We start from the raw sequence: 14,713 nt of genomic DNA on the forward strand, positions 1-14,713 counted from the left end.
GGGAATTGTGAAACGTGGTAGGGAGACACATAAAGTACATATAAAATAACTGAGTGAAAAGAGAACGTGCACTTTTTTAAAGCCACTCTTAAATGCATGAGTAGGTGTCATTTAAGCTCAGAAGAATCTTATCTATAGAGGCTGTAAGTAGCTTCCTTGGATGAAAGAGTTATATATTATTTGAAAATGTATTTTAAGGATAGAAATTTTCTTTAAATGTCCCTCAAGGACCTGAACTTGTTCTTAGTCACTCACTGAGTTTTAGTGCCAGTAATTGTGATGTTGAAATGAAATGTGAGCATGCTTCTGCTGCCGACTGTGTGCCCAGCCTGTTGGCACGGCCGTATGGCTCCTGAGCCCCAGGAGAGGGTACACTTGACCCATCGAGGAGAAATGCAATGACCATGACTTACTGGGAAACATACTTCAGCCAGCTGACTTATTTTTAGACCTCTGTATAAATTGGCCACTTGTATCATGACTAAGTTTTTTATGTTCCAAATTATTTCTTCTGTGGTGTTCTAAAGTTGGAGGTTTACTTGGCTGGAGAAAGAGAAGAAAAAGAACAAGGAGAAGAATTTTTTAAATAGTTGTATGAAATATTTGTTTCTTTTTTTTTTTAAATTCCTATTTGACACCCAGATAACAAGAATAGTCAACATTCTTTACTTAATTTTGTGCTCAGCGCTTTTTAAGCACAGGACTATGTACATAATTTTAACTGATTAAATCCAGATTATGTGGATTAAGGGTGGAATACCTGGATTTGTCTCATTAATCCCTCACAGTAACCCGAGGTGGGAAATTCTGTTATTAACCCCATTTTACAGAGCGCTAGAGACAGGCACATAGAAAGTAAGGTGCCTAAATGTACGCAGTACTAAGTGGTAGAGCTGGGATCCAAACTCAGGTAGTCAGTGCCAGCATCCGTGTTCCTATCCATTGTGCTCGAACGGATACATTCAGTGGTGGTTTTCTAAAGTGATTGTTGAATTGCTTATTTTAGACTTCAGATTTTATTTCAGAAAGGGATATCTGCAATCAGATTTGGTGTGGTGTTGCATCCCTGCTTAAAAGCACAGGAATTATGTGGAAGTTTTTGTTTTTCCAGGGTCCCTTCCATGTGTTTCTGGGACCCTTAGGTAAAGAGAGTAAATCTCACTTATTTTGAGGACACCACTTGTTTAAGACCAACACTGTGGGCTTGGCTTGGGGTGTAGCTCATTGGTAGAGCACAGGCCCTGCACGAACAAGGCTCTTGGGGTTCAATCACCAGCACCTATTTAAAAAATAAATTTTTTTTAAATGACCTTCACTGAGACTAAGTACATGACTTTATTTCCTAGGCTATGCTGACAGAGATTGAGCACAAAGTTGCCTCTTTGTTAGAGACTTGTAAAGATCAGGGCCTGGGAGATAGTGGAACTACTCAACAAGAAGCTGAAGTTCTTTCCCTGAAACTCAAGACTGTGAAGTGCAATTTGGAAAAAGTCCAGATGATGCTTCAGGAGAAGTACAGTGAGGACCAGGTAAAATACAGCCCTGTGTAGCCAGAGGTGCTGGTTTCTTTTCTAGGTTGTTGGTGATGATTTGATTTGGTTTAGTGGGGTTGAATGTTCTTACTGATATTGTAGGCTTGTGTGAGGCTTCTTCATGACAGGGATGTATTTTAAAGGAGTTTTGTAACTCCAATTGACTGGAAAATGAAGCCTTTTCAAATAAGATTAAAATTTGACATCAGAAAAAAAACAACCTGTTTCTAGGGCACTTTTGTTATTCATTTACAAATATTTATATACAGATCAGAGTGTGACACAATAAAAGTGTTCTCATGATTTTTGAAAGCATTCTGTGCTTATAAATGCAAATGTGAGCCCAGCATGGTGGTGCACACGTGTAATCCCAGCAGCTGAGAAGCTGAACAGGGGGAGTTCGAGGCCAGCCTGAACTACATAGCGAGACCTTGTCTCAAAAAAACCCAAAATAAAGAAACAAGCAAACAAATAACTAAATGAAAATGTGCATCCTATGAGTAAAACATATATAAGATTTATCTCCAAACTTAGTAAATGGTTCCTACTTGGGGACTTATATTCATAGTAATAGACTGGCTGCAGATACATAAGCCATGTGGTTTCCCTTTCATCCTACTGTCTTTTTAAAAAGAGTTTTTTAGACAATAGGAAAATTTGAGTTGGTAATCATAATACTTGTTTCCCTTTTAGATTTTTTTTTTTTTTTTACTTTGTTCTAAAGAAAAGAAGGCAATAATTTTCCTGGCTTTTAGTAATTCATTGGATGAATTAGGTTGAGAAAATAAAGTGATCATCTCATCAAATGTAGTGATTTTTAAAGTTATTATAAGTACATTATTGATATTATTATAGTGCATAACAAAATACTATCACTTACTTCATATAAAACCTTTCTATTATCTAGTCCCAATGGTAGAGTTGAGATAAGATAGGCCTACTTATTTATTTATTTTTGTGGTACTGGGGATCAAACTCTGGACCTTGCGGTTGGGAGGGAGGTGGTGGAAGCACTGAGCTAAATCCCCAGCCCAGGCCTTTCTTTTTAGGTAGTCTGCCATCTTGAAATTTTTTTTTTTTTTTTAACAGCTTCCTACCATTCTAAAGAAACCTTCAGAAGATCTAAAAGTCCTCCAGCCGGTTCACTCTTCGGAAGTGGAGTCTATTGCAACTGAAAGGCCACAGTTCAGCAGACCAAAAGATGTCCCACAGCAACAGGTAAGTTTGGCCACCAGCAATTGTAAGACAAGAATAAATCCTTCTAGAGGGAATCTCCTTTGGACTAAACCAAAGTTTCTGTGCATGTGACTAGAAGCCAGGTGTGATCAGGGTAATGTTGCATGAGTAACAATGCTGAGTTTTAAGCATTTGCTGCTTTGCTTCCGTCTGCTACCACTGGAGACATGAACTTTATTAAGTTGTTTTATATATCAAACTAAGCAAATACCTCCAGGGCGAACTTAGCACTATAACTACAACTCTGCCATGCTTATTGTCTCAAAACAGTGTATTTTTGTCGATTTTTTTATATGTCTAATTTAGTTTAACACTTGGCTATTCTTTGAGTGTTTTATGTGGGCTTTATGAGAAATGAAAGTTAACAAGAATAAGCACTCAAAAAAGAGAAATAGTAAACAATGATTAAAGAAGTGGTTCAAAATTATATTATTTCAACAGAAGAAATCTTTAAGTATTAATTGAAAAAACTAGATTGATCTAGCTATTTGAATCTTAATTGTAGGTTCTGGAGTTAAAACCAGTGGAACAAAAAGATTTAATAAAATTCATAGAATTTAATGCTAAGAAAACATGGCCACAGTATTGCCAACAGGATAAAGATACATCTCAGGAATCATCTATAAGGTAAAACATTTTTAAATAGTTGAGCATTCAGTAGATTTATGTTTGGGAGAATAAAATTAAAAGCTATTTGGAAAATGTTGTCTAAATATAATAAAAAATTGTATGTTGATTGTTATTACTATTTTTTCTTCGTCAAAAGCGTCAAAGCATCTGACCCCGAAAATGAAGCCCCAGACTCCGTCCTTTCATCTGAGGGCCGAAGTGGTGATAAGTGGCAATATCTTCATCATGCACTGGCGTCCAGAGTAAAGGTGCCTCTGGCTCAGGTGGTGGAGCCCCAGGTCAGTGTGAGTCTGCGCCAAGTGCAGTAGCCTGTGAGCCTGTGGACCCAGTGAGTGTGCATTAAATAAGCATGCACGCTCCGCATTAGGAGGCAGTTTATGTTCAGAAAGCAGAGGTGCCAGGTGGGTTCTTCACTTGGCCCACGCTTTGTCTTCATCCTGGGTATCCACATTAGGTGCCCCTCTGTGCTTCCGCAGCACACTGAGCTTCCTGATCATAGCTCTTGCCACACTACCCACTGGTTTATTTGTCTTCCCTACTAGAAGGTCTGAGAAGAAAGATCGTGTCTGTCTGGTTCATCTGTGAGTATGTGTAGCACAGCACCGGGGATCACATAATCTCAGTGACTAGCTATTGAAGGAGTAAAGGAAGGAGTAATATATGTTAATTTTTAAGGCACTTTGAAAACTACGTAGTGCTGCATAAGTGTCGTGACTTACCAAAGCTGTCTGGAACATTTACAGGGTTTTTTTCTTATAAATAAGAATGCTTATGAAGAAGATAATTCAGAAGACTGCATGCAAAGACATTTTTACTATTTACATTAAGAGCATCAACTGTTGCTAATAAGCTTTCCCTTTCCTGTGTAGGTTGCCACAAGTATGAGTACTCTCCCCAGTGTGCATGTGTATAACTTCAGATACCCTACGATTGAAGAACTGAAAACTTACACCACCCAACTCGAAGATCTGTGCCAGGAAGCAAGTGATCTTCAGACACAGGTACAAATTGTGTGTTATATATTTTCTTCATAGCAATAACATAAAAAATAAGAGAAATAGAATATCATATTTGCAGATTGATCGTGAATTTATTTACCACATAATGGAATCGAACCTAAGATTGCAAATAGACTTTACCTTGCTTGCCAAGTCTGCTGAATTTTGTAGTTGCTGCCTAAAGTACTATGTGCAAAGGATTCTGAATGAGTCCAGAATTAACAAAAAAGAGAACAGTGGTCGATTAACACTGTCTACAGTGGTTATCTGGGCAGGGTGGAGAAGGAGGGGAGGGAAACGGTACAGGCAAGGCTCCAACCTTGAGTAGATTTCTCATGAAGTGGTGTGATCAGTACCATTAGGGATCCATCAGAGAATGCAGCAGGAAGCAGCCTGAGGAGGAATGATGATTTACAATCCTAGGCAAGCTCCTAAACTACTCATCAGGAATTCAAGGCAACCATGGGTGAAGAAAAAGTAGTTCCACCCGCTTATGCTATAACAGATCTGTGCACAGCTCCCTAATTCGTTGGGGTACACTTGTACAGCCCAGGGGTTCCTTTGGAGATGCGCATCTAAGGGTTGCCTGGATTATTGCAATCAGTCCATAAACGACCTTCCTTACTTCCCCTGCCCCACTGCCTATCCTTATCTATTTTTTCTTTCCTCCAGTGCTGGACATCAAACTCAGGCCCTTGCACTTGCTAAGCAAGTGCTGTACCACTGAGCTACACTTCCAGGCTTCCAGTGCTACCTTTAAGATGCCATACTTTCTCCTCCTAATCAACCCCTTCAGACTTGTCCCCTGCCTCCCCCTGCTGTGCTTGATTTCATTGACCCACTTTCTCCTACATTAAAATGTGGAGGGCCGGAATCAATGGGAAGAGGGACCACATACCCACCTGGATGGACCTGCTAAGGAAGCTCTTCACCTTGTGATTTACATCATAACTGATTCAGTGGTGAAGTCACTACCTAAGACTGAGTTTCTTAAACTTGTTTTTCTCAGTTAAAACTTCTAGTTTTATTTATTCTGTGACCTAGTCCTAGTTCACTGATTAATAGGAGCACTGATTAGTCCAGGTTTTGGAGCTCGTTTGATTGAAACAACTTATTATTAAAATAAAATATAACTTAAATTTCAGTGGAAACCAGAAAAAATGTGCTTTTAGAAAGGCAAAGAATCCTAATATTTTTTCCTGATTTCAGGAAAACGTGACAGAAGAACCATATGTCAGTTTGGAGAGGAAGATGTTTGACCTCTTCCTGATGCTCAGTCAGTGTCTTGGCAGCGTGGAGGAGCTGCTGCAGACCCCGGGGCTCCTGCGGGAGGATGTGCCCACCCAGCAGGCACGCTGTGAGGTCGGCCCTCCCTGCCAGCCCGGCCCCGCCAGAGCTCAGACCTCATGAGATCTGAGCTCATTCTCTGTATCTTCCTCTCCACTTCACAGGAACTGGCTCTTGAGCTGAAGAAACTTTACTTAGCTCTGGAAGACAAGAAGGATGAGCTTTTGAAAGCCCTGACTAGGCCTGGCAAGAATACCAGTTTGCTCCTTGACTGTTTCAATGGCCTCCAAGACTGGCTGGAACACACGCGGGCAAAGGGTGCCTTGAGAAACAAATCGCTGGAAGCTGGCCTCGACTATACCCACAGCTACCAGGTGTGGTGTTGAGCACAAGGCAGCCTTTGTGCAGCACAGGCCCCTGGTTTCTATTCATTCCTCTTCCCGGCATGATTAGGAACTGCTAAGGAAGTGAGGAGACCCTCCCATGCTTGTGGCTGAAACATACTTGAAAGTGAGGCCCTTTCCAAAGTCCTGGGTATGAATTTACTAGGATGAGCTTTAACGTGATGTTTCTTTTCTTATTTACATCAGCCATTTAATAATTGCAACTCAGGAGGGTTTGTATTTTAGTTTCTAGGCAAGGGGGAGTTGTTAACGTTTTGGACCTCTTTGTTTCCTGTGGATTCCTGTGGCATCCTCTCCTGTGGATTGGGGAGCGGGGCGGGGAGGGTTGAGAGAGGCTGGTGGGAAGCTACTCAAATTATCTGATAAAAAAGGAAGGAAACACAAACCACTAATGAAAAATCGAACCTGAAACCGATCAGGCTTTTGAAATCCAAGTAGAACACACACAGGAGGAAAGACCATGTTAAATAGCCCTGTAGAGATGCAGTCTGCCAAATCCGGAGCCAGTTACTTGCTTTTTCATTTATGCACACAAATCCAAGAAACAAAATAGAAAGGGTGCGGGATTGTGCAGGCTGAAAGGATTGGTAAGAGATTTTAATCCATCCTGGCATAAAGACCTCATCTGGATCCCAGTTGAAACAAACTGAAAGGAAAAATTATAGGCAATTCAAGAAATTTGAGCCCTGTCTGGATACTTCATAATACTAAGGAATTAGTGTGGATTTTATTTTTTTAATTTTATTTTATTGGTACATTTTAGGTATACAATATAATGACATTCATTATTGGAAATTTGCACCTTTACATAATCTCTCTTGGTTCTTATTTTTTTCCCCATTCCACTGCCCTCCAAGCCCTCCATTCCTCCCTATTTACAAAGACTTTGTTTCCATTTTTCCATTTTCTCATATTAATTCCATTCCCTTCTTTCCTTTCCCCTACCCCTCCCACTTCCCCTTCCCCTTTGCCCCTTTTCTTCCTATTTCACATTATCTGTTATACCTTTTAGTCCTTATTTACACTTTCAGTTTCTCACACTAGAGAAACTATTCAATATTTAAACATGTGTGTCCTATTTCACTTAAGATATCACCTCAATGTGCATCCATTTAGCAGTAAATGTCTCTAATTTCTTGTTTTTTATGGCTGAGTAGTACTCCATTTTATAAAAAACCCACTTTTCTTTATCCAGTCTCCAGTTGATGGGCAATTGGGCTGCTTCCAAGTTTTAGCTATTACAAACTGTGCTGCTATGAACATGGGTGCACATATATCACTGTGGTATAATTCTTTTAATTCTTTGGGGAAGATACCCAGCAGCGGAATAGTGGGTCAAATGGGACTTCCAGTCCTAGTTCTTTGAGGTATCTCCATACTGATTTCCACAGTGCTTGCAACAGTCTACACTCCCACCAGCAGTGGAGCAGGGTTCCTCTTTCCCCACAGCCCCACCAGCATTTGTTATTGGTTGATTTCATGATAGCAGCCATTCTTTCTGGAGTGAGGTGGAATCTCAGCGTTTGTTTTCATTTGCATCTCTCGAATGACCAGTGATGTTGAACATTTTTTCTTATGTTTATTTGCTATTTCTACTCCTTTGTCTGAGAAATGTCTGTTCATTTCAGATGCCCATTTTCAGATTGGGTCTGTAAATTTGGGAGGTCTGATTTATTAAAGTTCTTTATAGATTCGAGAGAGTAGACCTTTGTCTGAGGAACAGCAGGTGAAGATTTTTACCCACATCATGGGTTGTCTCTTCACACTGTTGGTGGTTTCTCTTGCTGTGCAGAAGCTTTTTAATAAGAAGAGATCGCACTTGTTGATTGTTTGTGCTAGTTCATGGACAACTGAAGTTTTCTTCATAAAATCTTTTCTTACACCAATGTCTTCAAGAGTTCTACCTAACCTCTGTTTCAGCCAGTTCAGCGTTTCTATTTTACTATTTAGATCTTTAATCCATTTCAATTTTAGTTTAGTGCATGGTGAGAGATATAGGTCTAGTTTTAAACTTTGGCAAGTTGAAACCCAATTTTTCCAGCACCATTTATTAAAGAGGCTATCTTTCCTCCAGTGAGGGTGTTTGGCTCCTTTATCGAAGATGAGATGGCTGAGTGTGTCTGGAGTTGTTTCTGCGTCTTCTAATCTGTTCCAGTGGTGCTCAGGTCTGTTTCTTTGCCAGTCCCATGCTGTTTTTATCACAGTAGCTTTGTAGTATAGTTTCATGTTGGGGATTGTGATACTCCCTGCCATGTCTCTGTTACCTAGAATTGCTTTTGCTATTCTGGGTCTTTTCTTGTTCCGAATGAATTTTTGGATTGTTTTCTCAGGGTGCATGAAGTATGCTGCTGGGATTTCAATTGGGATTGCATTAAATCTATATAGCAGTTTTGGAAGTATGGCCATTTTCTTTTTCTTTTTTTTTTTTTTTTTTGGAGTACTGGGGATTGAACTCGGGACCTTGTGCTTGCAAGGCAGGCACTGGAACCACTGAGGTAAACCCCCGGCCCAAGTATGGCCATTTTCACTATGTTGATCCTTCCTACCCAGGAGCAGGGGATGTCTTTCCATTTTCTGATATCATCTTCTATCTCTCTTTTCAGAGTGCTATAGTTTTCAGAGAAGAGGTCTTTGATTTCTTTTGTTAGGTTGATTCCTAGGTATTTCAGTTTCTTGGATGCTATTGTGAAAGGAATTATTTGCCCTGTTTCTCTCTCAGCCAATCTGTTGTTCATGTAGAGGAAAGCTATTGATTTTTGTGTGTTGACCTTGTATCCAGCTACTCTACTGAATTTGCTTATTAAGTCTAGAAGACTTTTGGTGGAGTTCTTGGGCTCTTCTATATAGAGTATCATGTCATCTGCAAATAATGACATTTTGACTTCTTCATTTCCTATCTTTGTTCCTTTTATTTCTTTCTCTTGTCTAATTGCCATGGCTAATGTTTCCAAAACTATATTGAACAGGAGTGGTAGTAGTGGACATCCTTGTTTTGTTCCTGATTTTAATGTGAAGGATTTCAGTTTTTGACCATTTAGTATGATATTGGCTGTTGGTTTTTCATAGATGGCTTTTATCAGTTTGAGGTAGAGACCATCTATTCCAATTTTTTTGTAGGGTTTTTATCATAAATGCATGTTGGATTTTGTCAAATGCTTTTTCTGCATCTATTGAAATGATCATATGGATTTTGTCCTTGGCTCTATTGATATAGTGTATGACATTGACTGATTTGTGTATGTTGAACCATCCCTGCATCTCTGGGATGAATCCCACTTGGTTAGCGTTTATGATCTTCTTGATGATCTTCTGCATTCTATTTGCCAGTATCTTATTAAGGATTTTTGCATCTATGTTCATTAGTGAGATTGACCTATAGTTCTCTTTTTCTGTTCGGTCTTTCTCTGCTTTGGGAATTAAAGTGATGCTTGCTTCCAGAAGTGAATTTGGGAGTATTGCTTCCCTTTCAATTCCATTGAAGAGTTTAAACAGTAGTGGCAGTAGTTCCTCTCTAAATGTCTTGTAGAATTCAGCAGTGAAGCCATCAGGACCCGGGCTTTTCTTAGTTGGCAAGTTTTTAATTACGTTTTCAATTTCATTGATTGATATCTGGTCATTTAGAATTTTTAGGTCTTCTTTCTTCAACTTTGGTAATTCTTACGTATCTAGGAATCTGTCCATTTCTTCTGTGTTTTCCACCTTATTGGCGTTATAGGTTCTGGAAGTAGGTATCGATGATCCTCTGGATTTCTGCTGGGTCTGTTGTAATTTCACCCTTTTCAAGGAATTAGTATGGATTTTGAGAGGAGTATATTGGTTTTTTATATTTGTTTAGTTTTAGGGAGGTTCTTTTTTTGACAGTGCTGGGGATTGAACCCAGGGCCTTGGCACTGAGCTACATCCTCAGGCCTTCTTTTATTATTTATTTTGAGATAGGGTCTCACTGACTGCTAAGTTGCTCAGGCTGGAAGTGGTAGGATTACAGGCATGTGCCACCAGGTCCAGCTGTATTTTTGTAATTTTGAATGGAGAGAGCTTTATCTTTAGAGATGAAAGATGACATACTGATGATGATGATGATGATGATTATCTGATATTTGCTTCAAAATATTCTGATCAAGAGAAGTTAGGTACAGTCCAGAGAGCTAGGGAGAGAGGCATAATGGGAAGAAGGTGTCAGGAATTGTTGGGGCTCAGTGATATGATGTACTTTGTATATGTTTGAAATTCCTGATGTCAGAAAAATTGTAAAAACTCAACTAAATCTAAGATAGATAATGAAGGGCTAAATGAGATTGCTCAGTTTCCTGAATTTATTTTTTCTACACAGAATGAAATAAAACGATTATACGATCACCTCATTAAGAGTAAGACAGCCCTCCAACAGTCTTTGAATGAGATCAGCGGCCAGAGTATTGGTGGCCAGCTCCAGGTAATCCATCACAGTATTTCAGGTCAATGACATCTTGGATGCGTCCACTGTGCATCCGCTGGTGTATCTGAACCTCTTCCCTTTGAGAGCAGGGTGGGGCTTGAGTAAGTCAATGAAATGGAAACGATCACTACTGACCTTTAAAGACTTCTCTCAGGCACGTGTATGAAAACAGAAAGAGACCATTGTCACCCGTCAGCCTGGCAGGAAGTGAAGAGAGTAAAGGGAGGGTGTGAGAACGAGGCCCTCACCTTCTTGGTGGAGCACTACTTGTTCCAGCTCACGGGGATCATTTGCCTGTGCCTCAGAATCTGAAACACATTATTGCTCCAGAGCCATTGGACTTCATTTGACCAAATAGTAATTGAGCACCTACATGTGCAGTTACTATTCTGAGGGCTGGATTCGCACTATTCCTCAGGATATAAAATAAGGGCATAAAAATAAACATAATGCTTGAAGGATGGACCTCGTGGCACTGTGAATAGCCCAAAAGTCCGCTAAGAGCTGGCTGTTCCTAAAGCAGGGTGCATCCTTACAATACTGGGCTCGCTATTTCTCTGTGTAAGGGGCACTGGAGATTTGTATGCTGATGTGAAGAAACTCTGAAGAACTGGTAAGGGAGGTGTGCTGACCTCAGGACAAATGCTGAGGTGCACGGCAGTGCATGCAAGGATGTGCGTTTTAGCTCCACTGGCACCGTGTGTTCGCAGAATGTGTTAGGAACAGAGGGGGCGCTCTGGGCCTCTGGGGAGACGGACATGGAGAGCTGGAGGTGAAGGAGGGCCACACAGGACTTTTCTTTTCCCCTTAATTTCTCTCTTCTTTAACGGATGTACTTCTCTGATTTATTAAAGGCTTTTCCTGTTTTGTATTATCTCTCACTTAGAAAGCAGATGTGTACACAGCGGAGCTGCAAAACTCTGAGAACCGAGTGGCCAAACTAAGAGATGAAGGAGAGAGGCTTGGTTTGCCTCACGTGGTCCTGCAGGAGGTGCATAAGTTGGAGGTATGCCTGAGCAGAACATGCGCAGCACCAGCGTTGTAAGAGGGGAGGCTGTGTTCTTCCAAGAGAGTTTATAGCTCCTCTTCATTTGAATTATTTTCTTGGTTGGATAAAAATGCTTGCATACGCCTTTCCCTTTCAGGATGTACTTGACAGCATGTGGGGGATCCTCAGAGCTAGGTACTCAGAACTCAGCAGCCCCTTCACCTTGGAGACCCAGTTGGATGCCTTGCTGCAGGGCCTGGGGGAGCTGGTGAATATCGGCAAGGAGAAGCTTGCACAGGGCCACTTACGACAGGCCAAGAGTAAAGTTGCCTTACAGGCCCAGCTACAGAATCATAAGGTAAGGCTAACTCGTCAGACTCCCTTTTCAGGGACTAAAATCTCAAGACTTTTCTGAGTTTCAGTAGAAACAATCCATTTTGCGCCATTTCTTCTTGTATAAACATTTATTGGTATGTAGCAGGAAACTTGGGAACCTCTAGGAGTATGATTGTGAGGGAGAGCAGATCACCTCCTTACATTCGTGGAACTTTCAGTTGAGTGAGAAGACAGACAGTCATCAATGAGTATTCAAAAACATTTATAGCTGGGCTGGGAATTTAGCTCAGTGGTTCTGCCGCCTGCCTCGAAGGCACAAGGTCCTGAGTTCAATACCCAATACCAAAAAAAAAACATAGCTAAAATTCGGATTCCTTCTATGACAGCATTTAATAGGAGAAATTAATTTAGGACTGGGAAGGTCTTCTGAGAACTGGAATCATGAGGAAAATGTACTATTCTGTAGTATCACACTACAATAAATCCATTCATTTTCCACTCATTTCATTAAATCCTCTTGATCACCAACTAAAGATATGTAGTAACCTAAATGCTGATAATAGACTCTACCTTGAGAAAGCTCATAGACTAGCTCCTTTGGTAGGTAGACCTCAGTGTAAGAAAATTAAAAGGTAAATAATTGAATAAGAAGTAGGGGGAGGAGGGCCAGGGATTTAGCTCAGTGGTTTCACCGCCTACTGCGCAAGCACAAGGACCCGAGTTCGATCCCCGGTACCAAAAAAAAAAAAAGTAGAGGGAGGAGAAGAAAATAATATTGATCATCTGACTGTGTACCAGGCCCTTTGCTAGATTCTTTTACAGATCTTTCTGTGTATTTGTCCTGTGAAGAGTAGAAGATATTTATATGTTAAGAGGGTCTCTCCAAGCAACCAGAGGAGGGGCCGAGTTGTAAAGGGTGAGGAACTGTGTGAATAGAGCCTTCCTCTTAAAATGGTTGAAGTACAAATATGGCCCAGTTTACCGACCAGGATTGCTGTTACCCCCAATTAGCAAAGTCCCTATTTGGCCGCTTTGCTTAGCAGCAGTGAGAGGGAAGCTTTGGGGATTGGGTCTGCTGGATACGTAGCCTTCCTTGGTTTGCACCACTGAAGATTTACTCTCTCCATATTAATCAGCACCTTCTAGTAATGTATTAAAACTCAGAACAGGGTCAGGGATTTAGCTCAGTGGTTCCGCCGCCTGCCTCACAAGCGCAAGGTCCTGAGTTCAATCCCCGGTACCAAAAAAAACCCGCAGTAATTCAGAACAACTGGCTTAGAAAGATCTATCAGGACACCAAAGTCAACTCACAGTAACATTTGCTGCCTAGAAGATTGTTTTGTGGGAAATATTACTTAAGGATGATATTTCTTTATAATTTGTTAAAAGTCCATTCATTTTCAAAGACTTAGGAATTCATTTTGGTTTTCTTTTTATTTTCTTACACATATGAATGACTCTGTACTGCTATTCTGGGATTTTAGATTATAAAACAAAAACAGCTGGATAAAAAGTTAGAGTGATTTGATTATAACAATATTTTTAAATAATATTAAAAACTTCTTCCCTGTTATAGTTATTTTTCCAGAAGCTTGTTACCGACATGCTGTTGATCCAAACATACTCTGCCAAGATGTTTCCTTCTTTATTACAAAAGAGAGAGACATTTTGGGCAGAACAAGTAACAGACATTAAGTCACTAGAAGACAAGGCTCAGCAGTGTGGTACGAAGCTGCAGAGTTTGCTGCAGGTATGTGACTTATGTGACCTTTGTACTTAGCTGCAAATTACTAACACCTCCAGGTATCAAAAGCAACTGTCAGAGCGGGGATTTAGCTCAGTGCCACCATGCGTGCCTCTCAAGCGCAAGGTCCTGAGTTCCCGGTACCCAATCAATCAGTCAATCAATCAATAAAGCAACTGTCAGTTGTTAAGCCGGAGCTCAGCAAGGCCTTGACAAGGAGGAATGTAGAGCCTGGGTCTGGTGCTTCCTGCTGCCCCTTGAATGGAAAATTAGCTGGGATTTCTCATGGGAAATCTGGATGGCGTGGCATCTTTCCCCGTTTTGGTTTCATCTAAGAATTAACAGGACTGAAGGCACGTTGAGGCCATGAATGAGATCATTTGGCTAAAACAGTTATTGGTTCAGAAGCTGGACTCTAGTCCCAGGTATTCCATTGCTAAAATGGATTCATGATGTTCTTGTCTCAGTTCAAAGAAAAATTAAGCATGCATAAATTTCCTTTTCAGTTTTAAGGTTTCCACTTCTGACTTATTAAGGCTTTCATGGTCAATGTTAGCACATAAAGCAAATTTAAAGAAAAGAATGAAGTATTCAACTTGGTAATGTTAGAAGGAGTTATTTTATGCTAACATCATTTATTTTCTTGTTAGGGTGCCAAGTTGATATTTATGGTAATGTTTAATGGTACTTAAAAAAGACTTTGCAGGTCCTATGAAAGCCAGGTGACGTACTACTTGAATAGATACCAGAATTAGTGAAGTTGTTCCAAGGATAATTTCTGGTGTTGATAACTCAGTTGGGTGGTGTGCTGGGACCCTACCAGTGGGCTTCTATGGAGGTGGGGGAAGTAGGGCAAGGCAGGATGAAGGGTAAGGCAGTCATACTCCCACTCGGAACACTGCCACTTCAGTGGGATAGTGTTAGATAGGATTGGGATTGCAGTGGCGAGGATGCAGCCTCATGGGAGTTCAAGTTAGCTCTTTGCCTTTCCAAATAAGAGAAGGGCTCTGCCGAGGCTGTGAGGTCTCTACATGGTGTTGAGAGTATCACTTTAACTTTACTGCCTTACTCCCTTCGTTGTTTACCCAGCTTGACCATGCAAGCCTAAAACATGAAGGACCCC

At 40.6% G+C, this 14,713-nt stretch overlaps 1 protein-coding gene across 7 annotated transcripts in view; it reads left to right on the top strand.

The window, feature by feature from the left end:
* The window catches only part of Syne2 (spectrin repeat containing nuclear envelope protein 2), a 335,155-nt gene that overhangs the window by 230,036 nt on the left and 90,406 nt on the right, over window positions 1-14,713 (top strand). For all 7 annotated transcript variants that reach the window (XM_013067744.3, XM_021247771.2, XM_087195248.1 and 4 more), the window contains 11 exons: window positions 1,347-1,529; window positions 2,622-2,750; window positions 3,274-3,395; window positions 3,535-3,676; window positions 4,268-4,399; window positions 5,606-5,758; window positions 5,848-6,057; window positions 10,418-10,519; window positions 11,409-11,528; window positions 11,668-11,868; window positions 13,423-13,596. In XM_013067744.3, the coding sequence (XP_012923198.2) occupies window positions 1,347-1,529; window positions 2,622-2,750; window positions 3,274-3,395; window positions 3,535-3,676; window positions 4,268-4,399; window positions 5,606-5,758; window positions 5,848-6,057; window positions 10,418-10,519; window positions 11,409-11,528; window positions 11,668-11,868; window positions 13,423-13,596 (1,668 nt within the window). The remainder of the gene's footprint in view (window positions 1-1,346; window positions 1,530-2,621; window positions 2,751-3,273; window positions 3,396-3,534; window positions 3,677-4,267; window positions 4,400-5,605; window positions 5,759-5,847; window positions 6,058-10,417; window positions 10,520-11,408; window positions 11,529-11,667; window positions 11,869-13,422; window positions 13,597-14,713) is intronic.

The sequence above is a fragment of the Heterocephalus glaber genome, unplaced genomic scaffold (genome assembly GCF_053883595.1).
Source record: "Heterocephalus glaber isolate CG9 unplaced genomic scaffold, H.glaber_assembly_v1.0 deba00001608, whole genome shotgun sequence".
Taxonomy (NCBI): domain Eukaryota; kingdom Metazoa; phylum Chordata; class Mammalia; order Rodentia; family Bathyergidae; genus Heterocephalus; species Heterocephalus glaber.